This window comes from Rhinoraja longicauda, chromosome 23 (genome assembly GCF_053455715.1).
Source record: "Rhinoraja longicauda isolate Sanriku21f chromosome 23, sRhiLon1.1, whole genome shotgun sequence".
NCBI lineage: Eukaryota > Metazoa > Chordata > Chondrichthyes > Rajiformes > Arhynchobatidae > Rhinoraja > Rhinoraja longicauda.
The window spans coordinates 14,347,072-14,366,096 of record NC_135975.1 but is presented as its reverse complement, the minus strand read 5'-3'; the positions used below and the strand labels follow the sequence as shown (position 1 = coordinate 14,366,096).

At 40.3% G+C, this 19,025-nt stretch overlaps 2 protein-coding genes across 2 annotated transcripts in view; one reads left to right on the top strand and one right to left on the bottom strand.

Annotated features, from left to right (window-relative positions):
* Nucleotides 1-12,185, top strand: part of LOC144604890 (leucine-rich repeat-containing protein 17-like) — a 45,110-nt gene extending 32,925 nt beyond the window's left edge. Inside the window, exons 3-4 of the mRNA XM_078419708.1 lie at nucleotides 10,429-10,584; nucleotides 10,962-12,185. Coding sequence (XP_078275834.1) covers nucleotides 10,429-10,584; nucleotides 10,962-11,314 — 509 coding nt within the window. The 3' untranslated portion in view covers nucleotides 11,315-12,185. The remainder of the gene's footprint in view (nucleotides 1-10,428; nucleotides 10,585-10,961) is intronic.
* Nucleotides 1-19,025, bottom strand: part of fbxl13 (F-box and leucine-rich repeat protein 13) — a 145,650-nt gene that overhangs the window by 85,048 nt on the left and 41,577 nt on the right. The gene's annotated exons all lie outside the window — the stretch shown is intronic.

Here is a 19,025-nt window from a genome sequence, read left to right as displayed (position 1 = left end):
CATTAATTAAGTTTGCGATTTTGTCTTCTCCCATGGTTCAAAATTAGTCATACCAATAATTTCTGAGGTTGCTCAAAGAACAATAACTGAAACCCTGAAGCAATACAATGATAATATGCCGATATACCAATACCGCAACAAATCTGATGGTGGAAGCTTTGTAGAGATTAGCAGGGTGCAGTGCTGCCGGAGCTCACCGGAGCGCTGCTCCGGCACCTCTGTAAAAAAAAAAGCCAAAATAAACAGCGGGGAATTTTAACTAGCGAAGAATTTAACAGCAGCCACTCCGGCACCAGTGTCAGCTCTGACACCTAAAAAATTAGCACTGCAACACTGGAGATTAGCAATTAATACATAATCCTGCATGAGTCACACATCAAAGGATATTAGTTACTCATCATAATTAGAGCATGGCTTCTAAGAGCAACGTAGTCGAGCCCACTAGGGAAAAGGCAATCCTGGATTTGGTATTGTGTAACAAACCAAATTTGAATAGGGATCTTAAGGTAAAGGAACCCCTCGGAGGTAGTGACCATAATATGACAAAATTCAAGCTGCATTTTGAGGGGGAGAAGATGTGTCGGTACTACTGTTTCTTCAGATACATAATGACTACACCTACTCCCACCCTGATTCTTGCAGTTTCTCCATCTCCTCCACATCGGGCAACTAGACATTGCTCTTTGCACAATGATCTAGTATTTCTAGTTTCTTGTGGCTGCAAAGGAATTATAACCCTTCTAGCAACACTTTAAATTCATTTCATCCATCATCACCAGATCCCTTGCCTTCATTCATTCTATATTTTGCTCCAGCAGCAAAAATGTCTCTGTGAATCAGTAAATAATTTTCTTTAATGATGAGATTTGTTTTAATAGCTAGGATTGAATGAGATAATATGCTCAGCAGATGGAACATCTGTGAAGAGAAACAGAGTTAATGTTCAAAACGACCATTCATCAAAACAAAAACGAGCGATCATTGACCTGAAATGTTAACATTTTTCTCTCATCTACTTAGTAATTCCAACATTTTCTGTTTTGTTTCACATTTCTAGCATTTGCACTATTTTGACGCTGCATAGCCAGGCCAAGCAATTGAAGAAAAAAACAATGTCTGTATGCTTAAAACTAACAGGAATTATACAGCTAGTTAATACAAATTTGTCATATACCTAACATAAGTGTTTGCTGTAATTTCAATCATGTCATAAGGAAGTTAAATTGGGCATTGCTAATATTTACATTTTTTGTCAAAAACTGATTAGTATATTCATTTTGATATAAAATAAGTCTATTTGTAAATGACTAAGGACTAGAGAAATGAACTACAATAATGGAAATATCCATTCAGTTTGTTACCAAAGAGGAATCAATCAGCTGGGTCGAGCTGTGCATCTATTCAGATGGGCTTATTCATCATCATCCATGAAACATACTAATTCTAATGCTATCAATCAAATGCTGTTGTTAATAGGACACTGCTATTGAGTTTCATTTTCTTACCAAATATCCTTTTCCTGAATTTCAAGTGTGTAATGTTTAATTATGAAATATAACTGTCGTTGACGGTCCTGTCATGCACACTTAGTTACTGTTGAGTGATGGTCAGTTTAAATTCAGGATCCGAATTTCATTACATCCTCGGTATTAATGTGGATAAGAGAAGTGAAGTCATCCCCAAATAAATAAAATATACCTCCTGATCTTCAAGAGTGTAACATTGCACTGTTTAGGTAATCCTAATGGCAATTATTGGTTGGAAGGACTGCCTCACAGGTTTAACCTGCTGGTCCAAACTCTGCTCCCCAAGTTCAATGATCGTATCAGTATCCTGGAAGTTATATTAACGGGGTATTTAAGTGTCTCAGCTACACAAATTATGTGATTGCAAGCGTAGGTCAGAGGCTCAATATGCAGCTTCTGACTCCACAAAGCCTCTATATCATCTGCAAGGCATAAGTCAAGATCATTATGGAATACTCTGACTTGCCAGAATGACTGCAACTCAGTAAGAGAAACTCTGTACTCTCCATGTCAAAGCAACCTCCTAGAATGTCATTCCATCCAGCGCGCACATTCATTCCCTCCATCACTGGAATTTCATGGCTGCTGGGTGTATTATTTACACAATGTTCTGCAATATCTTATCAAGGCTTCTTTGCCAGTACTTCCTAAACATTTTACCTATATCATCAAGAAGCGGTTGTGCAACTGGATTATGCAATTATAAATATACTTTAATTCCTGCATTATCAGGTTAACATGCTGGAGCTATGTTTCTAGAAAATGATGAACCTTTACCATCTATGCAGTTTAATAACCTGGTCAGCTTATTACCAATTACAAGGACAATTAGGAAAGGGCATTAAATGCTGACCTTGCCAGCATGCCTCTTATCACAAGAGAATTAAAAAAATTAGTTATTTAACAGAGATATAGTAAATAATCTTTTTTATAGAGTTTCTACTTGAGGCCAAACAAAATTTGATCTATATTAAATGTTCATTATTCAGAGCAGAAGATGTTACAATAATTTGAAACGGTTAAAAAGATTCAAATATAGGGTGGCATAGTACAGTTGCTACCTTACAGCGCCAGAGACCTGGGTTTGATGCCTACTATTTATGCTGTCTGTACAGCTGCGTGGGTTTTTTCTAGGTGCTCCGGTTTCCTCCTACACTCCAAAAGACATACAGGTTTGTACATTAATTGGCTTCTGTAAATTGCAAATTGTGCTTAGTGTTCAATGGAAATAATCCTTTAATTATAAATGTTGTTTACTAGTAAGCCGATTGAATTTATTGAGTAGATTAACCTGATATTCCTGAGAGTTTAGAAAAAAGAGATCTCTTTGAAAAACAAAAATCATGAAGGGTTGTGTAAATGTAGACACTGAAGGATGTTTTTTTCCCTCTCTGGGAAGTCTACAAGTAAGATTCATCTCAGTCTGAACAGTTAACTTTAATGATATGCCATGAGGATAATTTCTTCTTTCAGGTTTGAAAACATATATAATTTTCTAGTAAATAGGGCTTGTAGGATCAATCATGGAATATGTTCAAGAAAGATTGATGGATATTTGTAAACAAAAGGAATTGAGGGATCTGGGGTTAACTTAGGAAAGTGGGCATGATCCATTATCTTAATTAAAGGCAGAGTAGATTCTAAGAGTCAAATTCTCTACTTCTGCTCCTGTTTCTTATATTGATGGGATCTGGAAGCAGTTTAGTCTATTTTGTGCTTCAGTGACACTGTAAGGTCAAGCCAAGCTTTTCCATATCCTCTGTTACAAGTTTTGGTTTTAAATTATTTTGATCATAGAGTGTAAAATGATCATAGAGTGCCATAGTCATCGAGTGATACAGTATGAAAACAGGCCCTTCGGCCCAACTTGCCCACTTTGGCCAAAAATGTCCCAGCTACACTAGTCCCACTTGCCTGCGCTTGGTCCAAATCCCTCAAAACCTGTTCTATCCATGTACCTATCTGTTTCTTAAACAATGGGATAGTCCCAGCTTCAACTACCTCCTCTGGCAGCTTGTTCCATACACCCACCACCCTTTGTGTGAAAGTTACCCCTCGAATTCCTATTAAATCTTTTCCCCTTCATCTTGACCCTAGGTCTTCTGGTCCTCGATTCCCCTATTCTGGGCAAGAGACTGTGCATCTACCCGATCTATTCCTCTCATGACTTTGTACACCTCTCTATGAATATCCCTCATCCTCCTGCGCTCCATGGAATAAAGACCCAGCCTACTCAACCTCTTCCTATAGCTCACACCCTCTAGTCCTGGTAATATCCTCGTAAATCTTTTCTGAACCCTTTCAAGCTTGACAATATCTTTCCTATAACATGCCCAGAACTGAACACAATATTCTAAATGCGGTCTCACCAACGTCTTATACAACTGCAACATGATCTCCCAACGATACTCAATACTCTGACTGATTAAGGCCAAAGTGCCATAAGCCTTTTTGACCACCTTATCTTACCTGCAACTCGATCTTCAAGGAACCATGCACCTGTAGTCCTAGATCCCTCTGCTCTACAACACTACCCAGAGGCCTACCATTTACGGTGTAGGTCCTGCCCTTGTTCAACGTCCCAAAATGCAACACCTTACACTTCTCTATATTAAATTCCATCAACCATTCCTCCGCCCACCTGGCCAATCGATCCAGATCCCGCTGCAATCTTTCACAACCATCTTCACTATCTGCAAAACCACTCACTTTTGTATCATGAGCAAACTTGCTAATCTTGCCCTGTACATTCTCACCCAAATCATTGATGAAGATAAAAAACAGTAAGGGCCCAGCACCGAACCGTGAGGCACACCACTAAACTAGTTACAGGCCTCCAGTCTGAGAAGCAACCTTCCACCATCACCCACTGCTTCCTTCCATGGAACCAATTTGCTATCCATTCAGCTATCTCTCCTTGGATCCCATGTGATCAAACCTTCTAGAGCAGCCTACCACATGGAACCTTGTCGAATGCCTTACAGAAATTCATGTGCACAACATCTACAGCTGTCCTCATAGACCTTTTTGGTCACGTCTTCAAAAGAATCAATCAGATTTGTGAGACACGACCTACCACATTCAAAATCATGCTGACTATCCCTAATCACCTCTTGCCCATCCAAACACCTGTATAACCCATCCCTCAGAATACTCTCTAGTAACTTTCCAACTATAGATGTTAAGCTCACCGGCCTATAGTTCCCAGCATTTTCACTGCAGACCTTCTTGAAAAGAGGCACAACATTTCCCACCCTCCAGTCTTCCAGCGCCTCTCCTGGAATGACAGTAAAAATAAGGACGACTCGTAAATTTCAACCAGGGCTCCTGCAATTTCCTCTCTAGTTTCCCGCAATGTCCTTGGATATACCTGATCAGGCCCTGGAGATTTGTCTACCTTCGTACATGACAGTATCTTCAGTACTTCTTTGAAGGTAACACTGACTGCTCTCAAGCCACTTCCATTGACTGCCCCAAGTACCTCCGTCCTACTGTGTTTCTCCTTGGTAAATACAGAGGGGAAATACTCATTGAGGACCATTTTCTGTGGCTCCACACAGAGGTGACTGCTTTGATTCCTGAGAGGTGCCACTCTCTCTCTACTTAGGTATTTATAAAATCTTTTGGGACTGTCCTTAATGCTACCCACCAGAGCTATCTCCTGGCCCCTTTTTGCCCTTCTGAATTCCTTTTTCAGTTTATTCCTTAGTTCCCAAAAATCCTCCAAGAATGCACATGATCCCAGCTGCCTATACCTGTCCCATGCATCCGTCTTGTTTTTGAACAATGCCTCAATTTCCCTCGTCAGCCAAGCTTCCTTACGTTTGCTTGCTTTGCCCTTCACTCTAACGGTGACCTACATATCCTGAGCTTTCGCCAGCACACTTTTAAAAACATCCCACTTGGCCTATGTTCCTTTCCCCTCAAATAACCTGCTCCAGTCAACTTGAGCGAGACCTTCTCTCATACCCTCAAAGTTGGCCTTACCCCAGTTGAGCATTTTAACACTTGGACCCTCTTCGTCCCTATCCATAACTATCTTAAACCTAATTGAACTGCAGTCACTGGTCCCAAAAGGTTCCTCCACAAACACTTTATTAACTTGCCCTTCCCAATTTCCCAATACTAGATCCAGTGTTGCCCTCTCACGTGTGGGGGGCCCTACATACTGCTTAAGAAAACTCTCCTGGATACTTTTGAACCCCATTTAAACCCTTCACACTATGATTTCCCCAGTCAATATTGGGAAAGTTAAAATCCCTTACAACAACCTTATTTGGGCTGCAGCTGTCTGCAATCTCCTTCCATATTTGTTCTTCTAATTCCTGTTGACTATTCGGGGGTCTCTAGTACACCCCCAAAAAGGTGACCATCTCTTTCTTGCTCCTCAGCTCCATCCATATAGCCTCACTAGACGAACCGTCTGTAATGTCACTTCTGATCACTGCTGTGACATCCTCCTTAACCACCAATGCAACCCCCCCCCCTCTTTTTCCCTCACCCCTGTCTCTCCTGAAGCTCCGAAACTTTGAGCCGTCATTCCAGCCCCTCCCTTAACCAGCTTTCAGTCATGGCCTCAACGTCCCAGTCCACGCTCGTACCAATCCATGCCCTAAGCTCATCTGCCTTACCCGTCAAGCCACGCATTAAAATACGTGCAGTTTAAACCAACCCTCCTTCCTCGCTCTCCGCCTTTCACCTGACTATTCTGTCCACTAACCTTTCCCACACCACCCTCCATACCAACTTCTAGCCTCTTACGTGCCTCTGTCCTGTACAAGATCCCACTCCCCTGCCAATCTAGTTTAAAACCTCCCGTGTAGCATTAGCAAACCTGCCCGCAAGGATGTTGGTTCCCCTACAGTTAAGGTTTTGTATAGGTCACCCGTGCCCCAGAAGAGATCCCAATGATCCAGAAATCTAAATCCCTGCCCCCTGCACCAACTCCTCAGCCACACATTAATTTTCCCTATCTTCCTGTTCTTACCTTCACTAACATGAGGTAGTGGAAGCAATCCTGAAATTACTACCCTGCAGGTCCTGCTTTTCAGTCTTCTACCCAATTCCGTAAACTCATGTTGCAGAACCTCCTTCCTCTTCTTACCTATATCGTTCGTGCCAACATGCACAACAACCCTTCACTCTTGAGGATGCTGTGCAGCCACTCTGAGACGTCCTGGACCCTGACACCAGGGAGGCAACACATCATCCTGGAGTCTCGCCTGCTGCCACCGAATCTCATCTCCGCACTGACTATCGAGTCCCCCACCACTACGGCTCTGCCTGACATTACTCTTCCCCGTTGAGCCTCAGCACCAGGATTGGAGTCGCAGCCCTGGCTATCACTCAATCTTGGCTTGTCATCCGCTTCGACAGCTGCCAAGAGGGTGTAGCTGTTTTTAATAGGTACAGCCACCGGAGGCTCCTGCACTCCATGTTTACTTCTCTTCCTCGTTGTCACCCACCTTCGCTCTTCCTGTATCCTCGGTGTGACAACCTCACTGTAGGTCTTGTCCAGGAAACTCTCCGTTTCCCGGATGGTCCTGGGGTCATAGAGCTGCTGTATGAATCTCTATTAAAAAACCACCACTGTCTTTTATATATTCTTTTCATAGAGCCTACTAATGGTGAGGAATTCCAGCTGTTTCTTTCTTTTTGCTACGTTGCATTCGCATTAAATGGAATACTGGACAGTAAAATGTTTACTATTAGTAGCAGCACCAGAGATGAAGATACATATAGGGTTACAGAATCAATGGCAAAGGTGTAGGTTTGTAAAACTTATCAGAAAGGCAGGAAAGATTCTTAACCACTGACCTGTGGTTAATTGGTGTGAGACCAAATGTTTTTGAACATTAGCAAATTGCAAAGCTTCATTGAGCATATTATCAAGATAGAATACTCCATAAAGGACAATATTTAATTATTGGTCTTGAGTTATTTACTGTGGAGTAGTCATGACAACCCATGAACAGCACTATTCATATTAAACATACCACAATGTATGAAGCCTGCAAATATGGAATGGGACTCTAATAAATAAAAGTAGATTTCATCTCATACCTGCAAAATAAATCATTCGGGGTATGTGTTGAAAAAAAAGTTCTTAGAAATAGAATTATTTTTATACAGAAGAAAAGAACCTGCATTTACTCAGCAACCTCCATCATATCAATGCAGCACAAATTGTTCAACAGCCAATTACTTAATTTTGAAATTAAATCACTATCAGAACTGCAGGTGTCAAATTGTGCTGAGCGGGATCAATGAGCAGCATTGAGATAAATAATGACTTTAGTAAAGGACTGGACCTTTGCCAGGCTACTATAATCCTTCCCTGCTTTCTTCTAATACTTTAATATCCATCAGAATATAGAATTGATTTCATCTCATTTAAAAAAATTGCCTAGAAACTTTGCCACCATTCATTGTGTGATTAATTTTCAATTAAAAATCAGTCATCAAGGAAAATTGGGCAGTTACAGTAAATTGTGCTGGTTTTCTTTCCGATTACTGTGCGTGCCTGACTTGCTGACACAGAGAAGACTGGAAGTAAACCAGGATGCCAGTTCCTAGATTCTCGTTCATTGATGTGTGACCCATGAATAATGTGTCTAATTGATTCAGAAGCAGGCCATTTTAATTCTTGCAAGGCTTGCTTTTGCATTGCCATAAAAGAATCAACCTGGGCAGGTTCTAGCCCATGAAGTTGGTGGTACAAGTCCAAGACAGCTAGATTCCCACTAAGTAATACACTTTATTTGGCTCTCCCTCAGGCACACAAGCACCCCAGTTGAGACCCTTATCTCCCTGCTCCCTCACTCCTGCTTCCAATCAGTCAACTATATCCTGAACCATGATCTACCTACTTGTTAGTTCCCTACAATGAACCCTGCGTAGATCTCTGGACACCGACACTTTGCCATTTTCAGTAGGATGACATCCTTTTGACCCCCAACTCAAACCTATCATCAAAACTTACTTTTGGAAGAGGAGGGTTTAATTAGACAGTTTGCATGGCTTTGTCTGCAACACGTCATCTTACAAACTAGATTATGTTATTTGAGGAGGAAACAAAGGTGATCAATGAGGGTAGGGCAGTGGATGAAAATCCCTCATGGTAGGCTGATCCAGAAGATTGAGATGTATGGGATTACCAATGATTTGGTTGTTTGGATTCAGAACTGGCTTACTCATAGAAGGCAGATGGTTGTGGTGGAATGGTATTATTCTGATTAGAGGTCTGTGACCAGTGTTCTGCCGGGATCTGTGCTCTGGCACCTCTGTTTTTAATGTATACTAAACGACCTGTTGGGTCCCCGTTGTGATAGCAGGGGCAGTCAAGGGGGGAGGAAAGGGGAGAGGGAGCCACTCACCACGGCCCAGGCGGCCATTGCGGTGCTCAGCAGCAGGAGAGCGGCCGAAAGGCGCTGCCCCATGTTCACCCTGCCGGTGGACTTTCTCACCGCCAGGCCCCAAGTGGTCAAGATGGGGAGACATAAATCTAACCCCCTCACCCTGAACACAGGATCCCCCCAGGGTTGCGTCCTTAGCCCCCAACTGTACTCCCTGTACACACATGACTGTGTGGCCAGGTTCAGCTCAAACTCCATCATCAAGTTTGCTGTCCAATATAACATCTCTCTCTAGGCAACATTATGTCAGTACTGCACTAATATACACTCGTTGCCTCTAAATCTGGACTTTAATCCATAATATATTGATTTAAAAATGAAGCGGCCACTATTGAGCCACACAAAAGTAGCTTACTAACACTGAGCCACTCAGTAAGTCCTGTGAAGACATGCTTGTAAATGGCTCAGCTAAAGTACATCTGAGTTTCTGTTAAAAATATATATATATAATATAGATGGCTATCAACATTTACATCAGCCAGTGCAATGGCAGCTTTCATCAAGAAGTAAATTCATGTCTTCTACCATATTACCAACCACTTCTATCACAGAGAATGAGAGAAAATAGACAACACAGGTATTGCCAGCAAGAAGTTACCCATTATGAGGGAATTGGGCCAAATTATAAATAACAAACATAGTAGCAAGTAGTATTTGGCAAGTGCAATGTTCTCATGAAATCATGAGGATTTTATTCAACCAACTATTCTGTATGTCAGGAAAAGCAAACTATGAGTCATTCCCTAAGATGCCCTACAACGCAAAATATGTTCTGCAAAATTTGGCAACACAAATACCACACAGCACCTACACAGAACACTGGGACCACATAGGAACATAGAAAAATAGGTGCAAGAATAGGCCATTCGGCCTTTCGAGCCAGCACCGCCATTCAATACGATCATGGCTGATCATCTAAAATCAGTACCCCGTTCTTGCTTTTTCCTCATATCCCTTGATTCCTTTAGCCCGAAGAGCTAAATCTAACTCTCTTGAAAACACTGTAGAGACGTTGCACAGTAGAAAAAGGTTGGACTGAAGACAAAATGAAGTATAAGACTTTCTCGGAGAACAATTATCATTCTTAAATTATGAATGCCCAGATTAACAGCAGAATGCGTAGAATGACTCATGTGCGAGTAAACAATTACACATTTAACGGAATCGAAATGGGATGTTTCTATTCCATTTTAAATATGCAGGTGCAAACTGCATTTCTTCACTTTCTCTTGAATTCCCTCCGTTCTCTGTCACTAAACTTCTCCTGGAAGTTTGATCCTGGATCTATTTTATCAATTTTTTGGTTCTCTCCTTCTCTGATCTTTATTTATCCACTCTTTTTTACCCATCCGTTCTCCTTTCCACCCTATCACCTCGTTTCCCATTCCTTAAATACTTTTCTATCCCATCTGTGGTGTTTTCATCTCTAATCCTCTCTATTTTCTTTTTAAAATTCTACCTTAACATTATTTTTATTCTTTCCACAGAGTTGGCCAAAGTTCCCACAGATATACCTGCTGACGTTCGGGAAATTGATCTTTCCAGAAATAAAATCAAGCAACTGAATGCCAAAAATTTCATGAAATTTCATAAATTAGAAACATTAAATCTCAGCAACAATGCATTAGCATACATACATTCTGGTAAGAACATTCCTAAGTATATGCAATTGTTAATATGCTGTTTTAGAAAAATGGAACTATGAGACTGCAAACAATGAAATTTTCTTTGGAGTATAAAAGTGTAAAAAAAATCCAAATAGTGTCCATTTATGTAACGGTAAAAATGCATCGTATCACCTTTGATAAATTTTGAAAAATGTCTGTGACCCAAACATATAAATAACAAATATAAATTGAAAATGTTGTTCCATTCTTATAAACTTTGTGCCATTTCAGGACAATTTTGAAAAATGACATCACTTTTCAGTTTGATGAAGCTGTTGAAACCAATTAAATTTTTAAAGAATCATATGAAATAGTTTCCAAGAAAAAGTAATTGTGTTTTTTTTCAATTTCAGCTGCATTTGTTGGTCTTCTCCGTCTGAAGGAGCTGGATCTATCTCAGAATTATTTATACAACTTTCAATATGGCGTCTTGGAGCATCTCTATTTTATAGAGAACATAGTTCTTACTGGAAATCCATGGAAGTGTGATTATCAGATCCACTACTTGGCCTATTGGCTGCAAGTTCACTACACTGTTGAGTTTGAAGGCCTTGAATGTAAAGAGCCTAGTGAATATAAGGGCTGGACTGTACAGGAATATGTCAAAAAATATTATGAAGGTTGCCCCAAGGAAAAAGCAGTAGCAGATTTTGATCCTTATGATTCTGATAAGTTAGAAGAAGAAGAAACTAGAAGAATACCTTAACTTGTTAAAGCTTTACATATTTCACATTTTTCCTACCAATATGACATAGAGTAAGTATATAGCCAAATTTCATACAGGCATTACATATGTTAAAATCACTTTGTCCTAACCAATATGGTTTATATTATAGCATTATAGAAAAGGATCAAATTACACACATTCCAACTCGTTCAGGAATCCCTGCTAGCTTTTTGTAAGACAGCTGCATTACGTTAATACTGAGAAAAATGATAACTATATCTTATCGTAAGCTGCATTTTCATGTATCTTATTTGTAATAATTAAGAAAGCAGAATCTATTGCAGTCATAAATAAGGAATACACCAGCAAAGCGCATTAAGCTTTCTAGCCAATGAGAACCTTTAATTGCTCTTTAGTTTGTGATGTCATGTGATTGTACCAAGCATTGAGAATTTTACGTTGTTTATCTTTGTATATCTATATAAAGAAACTGTAGAAAACCTCATTAAATTGTCATACAGTTATTGATCAAATCAGATCTCTTAGATTACGTTTATGTATTTGTCTTACTCTTTGTCCCAGTTTTTGTTTGAAATGAAACAAGCATTTAACCATAAACATTATTTTTGAAAGAGTAACTGAAAATCTGTAAGTTATAGATTTCCATTGCTAATGGACATGACAGTGTCCACTACTATTTTACCTGAAATGATAAAGCTCTTCAGCATCACCAAATCAATACTAGACATTTTTCAGATACTTGGTCAGAACATTCTAAGCAAACTATAAAGCTGGTCCACAGCCTTCAATGCACTCCATCTCAAATATACATGTGCATAGTTTTTGAGTGATATTCTCTGTAAATATATATTAGGAGTAACTTTAATTCATTTTACTTGAGAAAAATAAAGCAGTGAGTAAAAATTATTGTGTACCTACCGTGCAGTTCTTGCTTGCTTCCTATTTTCTATTATGTGGCATCCATGTGTTAACGTTAGCATTGATTTGTTTATGGTGGATTTCTGTATTATTTTGGATTTTTATCCTTTTGGCCATTAGGCCAATTTAGTCTTAGGCCATTTAATTTAATGTGTTATTTGGATTTTCATTTTATTGACTTTTCTACAACTTTGATGTCAATTGTACAACGGGCATTCAGTTCTCGGTCACGTAATAATGCTACTTTCTGTTTTTTAGTTCTAACCACTGAATGCTATCTGAAAAGTGCACTTCGCATTAATGCAGAAGGAAAGCCTGTATTCCTAATCTGCAATTTTGTTTTAATGCAATTTTTTTTGTTGTCATTAATTTTTCTCCAAACATCAGGCGGCACGGTAGCGCAGCGGTAGAGTTGCTGCTTTACAGCGAATGCAGCGCCGGAGACTCAGGTTCGATCCTGACTATGGGTGCTGCACTGTAAGGAGTTTGTACGTCCTCCCCGTGACCTGCGTGGGTTTTCTCCGAGATCTTCGGTTTCCTCCCACACTCCAAAGACGTACAGGTATGTAGGTTAATTGACTGGGTAAATGTAAAAAATTGTCCCTAGTGGGTGTAGGATAGTGTTAATGTGCTGGGATCGCTGGGCGGTGCGGACTTGGTGGGCCGAAAAGGCCTGTTTCCGCGCTGTATATATATATATGATATGATCGCCAAAGAGGCTTTCTTCCCTGTTTAACATTTTGAAACATTGAAGGTTATTTTCCACTATTTTTCTATGCCAACTGTAGTAGCGACAGATGTTAAAACTGGAAGGAACCCAAGTAGAGAGAGGCCACATAAGTCAATATAAATGAGCAGAACTTGTCCCTATTATTAAAGAAAGTTTTTCATAAATATTTAGTACTGCAATAATGAGGTAATCATTGATCACCCGGTCTAGTGACATTTATAGTAGATTTATCGGTGTTTATAGAATACCGTTATTGAAGAAGTCCAGTAGTCAATAATCATCCATTAGTTTGCTTTATAATGTCTAGTTGTTAAAAACTGGCAGCAATACATTAACAGCTAGATTAAATCAACTGATTTAGGGGCGGCACGATGGCGCAACAGTAGAGTTGCTGCCTTATAGTGCTTGCAGCACCAGAGACCCAGGTTCGATCCCGAGTACGGGTGCTGTCTGTTCGGAGTTTGTACGTTCTCCCCATGACCACATGGGTTTTCTCCGAGATCTTCGATTTCCTCCCACACTCCAAAAACCTACAGGTTTGTAGGTTAATTGGCTTGATATAAGTGTAAATTGTTCCTAGTGTGTGTTAATGTGCATGGATTGCTGGTCGGTGCGGACTCGGTGGGCCGAAGGGCCTGTTTCCACACTGTATCTCTAAACTAAACTAAAACTAAACTGATTCTGATGAAGGGTCCTCAACTTGAAGCATTAACTGTTTCTCTTCCACAGATGTGGCCACAAAACTGCTGAGTATTTCTAGCATTTTGTTTTTAATTTAGATTTCCAGAATCTGCAAGTTTTTATTTGAATTTCAAGATTTACCTGGACAGTTAAAGATTTATGTAAATCACACTACAAATGGCACACACAGGCATAATTCAAGACATGATTCATTCAAATAGAAGCTAGAAGCGATTAAAGTGGCATTAGGATCTTCAAGCAAGCTCAGGAATCCTAACTTACATAAAACACCCCAGTGATATGATGTTGGTATCCTTAAGACCTGAAAAGAAAACCTGACACAGCACAACCATAAACACTCCTTTTTGAAGGTAACACAAGTTGAACATTTACGGGAGGGTAAAGCAAGAGCAACTCGCAGCTCCTCTTCTCCACGACTAACGGTTCGCAATGCTATTATTAAAACTCCAATATCAAAAGCAAAAATGCACATGCTAGAAATCTGAAATAAAAACAGAAAATAATATGTTTGTCCCCAGACACAAATTCCAAGAGAATTACAGAGCATCACAAAGCACTTTTTAAAATTGCTTTTTCCAATAAAGCCTTTATTCAGTCAATGGGAGGGACTGTGGCCACCCCCCTCAGTTTTGTCTGCCCATAGGAATTCTTCTTTATATTATGTTTATTTCATATTGGCATGGACAATTCTAACCAATTAGACCATAACGAGTCAACCTCAGTTCAGATCAATATCATGAAAAGCTGCATTATTGTCCCCACACTGTTTTCAATCTTTGCAACAATGCCGCACCTCACCTCTCTCATAGAAATGGAACAAATCTTCAGAACTAATGGGGAACTACTCAACTGTGTGGCCTCCAAAACAAAAATCAACTTAACTTCAGCAATTAAGCTGTAGCACAACATGAAAGATTGTGTATGTACTGGTTTGTACTGTTCCAAGCAATTGTTAAATAGTTTACTAAAGCCTGAGCAGTGCTTTGTCAGCATGCTCTCACAATGCACAGTACCACCATCCAACAATATTGGTCCACTGCAAGACCAAAAATATTGAGCCTGGTATTGAGGACCGCTCTCAGTTTTAATAGAGACTACTTCTCAACCAAGTAGCCTTCAATGATGAGATTCACCAGTGTTTTCCATGAACTTGTACAGCTTTGGCTGCCTGAAGAAAATTTGAAGTGTTTGAAGATCGAACTCAAACTCCTTGATCTCCTTAACAAGAGATTCTAAATAAAGTCAGCTCCACTATGCAGACATACATATCATTTGCATGTCTGACACTAGACTCCCAAAACTGTATTTCAACCTCAATCACAGCAAGGGATTTAGCAAATGGCAGAGAAACAGAAATGAAAAGCAGAGAAACAGAAAGGAATCTTGAAACATTTAAACATAAACATATCCTGTTTAGTAATGTTCTATAGATTCAGGATCAGTTCCTGTGGATTGGAGGATAGCAAATGTTATCCCACTTTTTAAGAAAGGAGGGAGAGAGAAAACTGGTAATTATAGACCAGTTAGTCTGACATCAGTGGTGGGGAAGATGCTGGAGTCAATTATAAAAGACGAAATTGCTGAGTATTTGGATAGCGGTAACAGGATCATTCCGAGTCAGCATGGATTTACGAAGGGGAAATCATGCTTGACAAATCTACTGGAATTTTTTGAGGATGTAACTAGGAAAATTGACAGGGGAGAGTCGGTGGATGTGGTGTACCTCGACTTTCAGAAAGCCTTCGACAAGGTCCCACATAGGAGATTAGTGGGCAAAATTAGAGCACATGGTATTGGGGGTAGGGTACTGACATGGATAGAAAATTGGTTGACAGACAGAAAGCAAAGAGTGGGGATAAATGGGTCCCTTTCGGAATGGCAGGCAGTGACCAGTGGGGTACCGCAAGGTTCAGTGCTGGGACCCCAGCTATTTACGATATACATTAATGACTTAGATGAAGGGATTAAAAGTACCATTAGCAAATTTGCAGATGATACTAAGCTGGGGGGTAGTGTGAATTGTGAGGAAGATGCAATAAGGCTGCAGGGTGACTTGGACAGGTTGTGTGAGTGGGCGGATACATGGCAGATGCAGTTTAATGTAGATAAGTGTGAGGTTATTCACTTTGGAAGTAAGAATAGAAAGGCAGATTATTATCTGAATGGTGTCAAGTTAGGAAGAGGGGATGTTCAACGAGATCTGGGTGTCCTAGTGCATCAGTCACTGAAAGGAAGCATACAGGTACAGCAGGCAATGAAGAAAGCCAATGGAATGTTGGCCTTCATAACAAGAGGAGTTGAGTATAGGAGCAAAGAGGTCCTTTTACAGTTGTACCGGGCCCTGGTGAGATCACACCTGGAGTACTGTGTACAGTTTTGGTCTCCAAATTTGAGGAAGGATATTCTTGCTATTGAGGGCGTGCAGCGTAGGTTCACTAGGTTAATTCCCGGAATGGCGGGACTGTCGTATGTTGAAAGGCTGGAGCAATTAGGCTTGTATACACTGGAATTTAGAAGGATGAGGGGGGATCTTATTGAAACATACAAGATAATTAGGGGATTGGACACATTAGAGGCAGGAAACATGTTCCCAATGTTGGGGGAGTCCAGAACAAGGGGCCACAGTTTAAGAATAAGGGGTAGGCCATTTAGAACGGAGATGAGGAAGAACTTTTTCAATCAGAGTGTGGTGAAGGTGTGGAATTCTCTGCCTCAGAGGGCAGTGGAGGCCAGTTCGTTGGATGCTTTCAAGAGAGAGCTGGATAGAGCTCTTAAGGATAGCAGAGTGAGGGGATATGGGGAGAAGGCAGGAACGGGGTACTGATTGAGAGTGATCAGCCATGATCGCATTGAATGGCGGTGCTGGCTCGAAGGGCTGAATGGCCTACTCCTGCACCTATTGTCTATTGTCTATTGTCTATTGTAATAATGCGAATAGTTTGCTGAGATTTTTTCAATTACATTTTGAACCAAACTTGAAGGATATGTAAAATAAATTGTCATGAAGCCCAATTATAAATGGAGACAAAATAGCATGGAAGAAGTATGAAATGTATGATGGATGAAGAATAGCATACTATTTGTAATAGCAAAAAAAAGCTTCACATATCAAGGTAGACACAAATGCTGGAGTAACTCAGCGGGAAATTTGAGGAAGGATATTCTTGCTATTGAGGGCGTGAAGCGTAGGTTTAGTAGGTTAATTCCCGGAATGGCGGGACTGTCATATGTTGAAAGACTGGAGCGACTAGGCTTGTATGCACTAGAATTTAGAAGGATGAGAGGGGATCTTATCAAAACGTATAAGATTATTAAGGGGTTGGACACGTTAGAGGCAGGAAACATGTTCCCAATGTTGGGGGAGTCCAGAACCAGGGGCCACAGTTTAAGAATAAGGGGTAGGACATTTAGAACGGAGATGAGGAAAATCTTTTTCAGTCAGAGAGTTTTGAATCTGTGGAATTCTCTGCCTCAGAAGGCAGTGGAGGCCAATTCTCTGAATGCATTCAAGAGAGAGCTAGATAGAGCTCTTAAGGATAGTGGAGTCAGGGGGTATGGGGAGAAGGCAGGAACGGGGTGCTGATTGTGAATGATCAACCATGATAACATTGAATGGCGGTGCTGGCTCGAAGGGCCGAATGGCCTACTCCTGCACCTATTGTCTATTGACAGGCAGCATCACACAAAAGGCTGGAGTAACTCAGCAGGACAGGTAACATCTACACAAAACGCTGGAGTAACTTAGCGGGACAGGCAGCATCTACACAAAATGTTGGAGTTACTCCAGCATTTTGTGTCTATCTTCGATTTAAACCAGCATCTAGTTAGATAGAGCTCTTAAGGATAGCGGAGTCAGGGGGTATGGGGAGAGGGCAGGAACGGGGTACTGATTGTGGATGATCAGCCATGATCACATTGAATGGCGGTGCTGACTCGAAGGGCCGAATGGCCTACTCCTGCACCTATTGTCTATTGTCTATCTGCAGTTCTTTCCTTCACATATCAAGGATACATTAGCTGGAGAATTAATGGCACTATAGTGTACATCAAACATTACTAAATTAAAGAAATCTGCAAACCAAAGTAGCACAGTGGTATAGCTGGTAGAGTCGCTGCTTCACAACACCAGAGATGCGGGTTCCCTCCTGACCCTACTGTCTGCTGTCTGCACATTTCCCCTGTGACAGAGTAAGTTTTCTCCCACATCCCAAAGACATGTGGGCCATTAACTTAATTTGCCACTGTAAATTGCCCCTAGTGTGAGTTGATAGGAATGTGGGAAGAATAAACATGTGGTATTAATAAAAACAGGTGCCTAATAGTCAGCATGGACAGTGCTATATCTATAACTCTAAATCAGTTGCTTGGACAGTCTACCACAGAATCGCATCCTCGTCAAACAATGATTTTTGTGAATTATGTCAATAATGGAAATACTATAAAAATTTAATGATTAAGCATAGTATAACCTTAAACCTTTTGCCAGCATCAAGGCAGGTGAGGGCCTCGGAAAAGGATTTTGGGAAGGATCAAGTAACATGAAATAATCATTTGAAACAGGCAGTCTCGACCCGAAACGTCACCTATTCCTTTTCTCCAGCGATGCTGACTGACCCACTGAGTTACTCCAGCATTTTGTGCCTATCTTCAGAGGTTTCAAAATTTGGCTGCATAAAAGGAGTTTATAAGTCTGTCAACCCTAATTTGAAGTCATTGATGAGCAACAAATCCGAGAAAAAAATTACATTCTTTCGTTAGTTTCTTTTCTACCACTGGATACTGCCAAATTTCTGAGATGCATTTGAATATTTTCTGCAGAAGTGTTAACTTACGTTTCCATTTTTTTTCTTAGACATTTGGCTAAACACATGTACATTAATTTACTCCACTTGTTCCTAAGTGCTATATGTTAGTACTGCCTGAGTTTTTGCAATTCCTTTGCATTGACAATGTTGTCTACTGTATGTTATTTTCCCTTTCCTTTTTACTATTCTAGAAAACTCACTTATCTGCATGTAACACATTGGGAACATCAATGATTTTTGCCAATCTTGCTTTTCCTTGTCCCAGGATAATTTTCAAAATTGCAGATAGTAAACAGGGCAATTTGTTTTCATTTTAATATATTGAGTTGCGCAATTCATTGTGTTTGTCTGTCTTGGTTTGTCTAAATGCCGGCTTATCACGGCTAACCAAACAAAGGAGTGAGAAAACAAAACATAAAAATGACTGAATCCTAGGGAACAACACATGACTTTTTCCTATATCATTATTATTACAAAGGTAATTACAGGGACATTGAGGTAAAATTTACATAAACTGGATACATCCCGCAAACACCCTGTACATTTTTTAAAATTCACAAATACTCAATTGTGT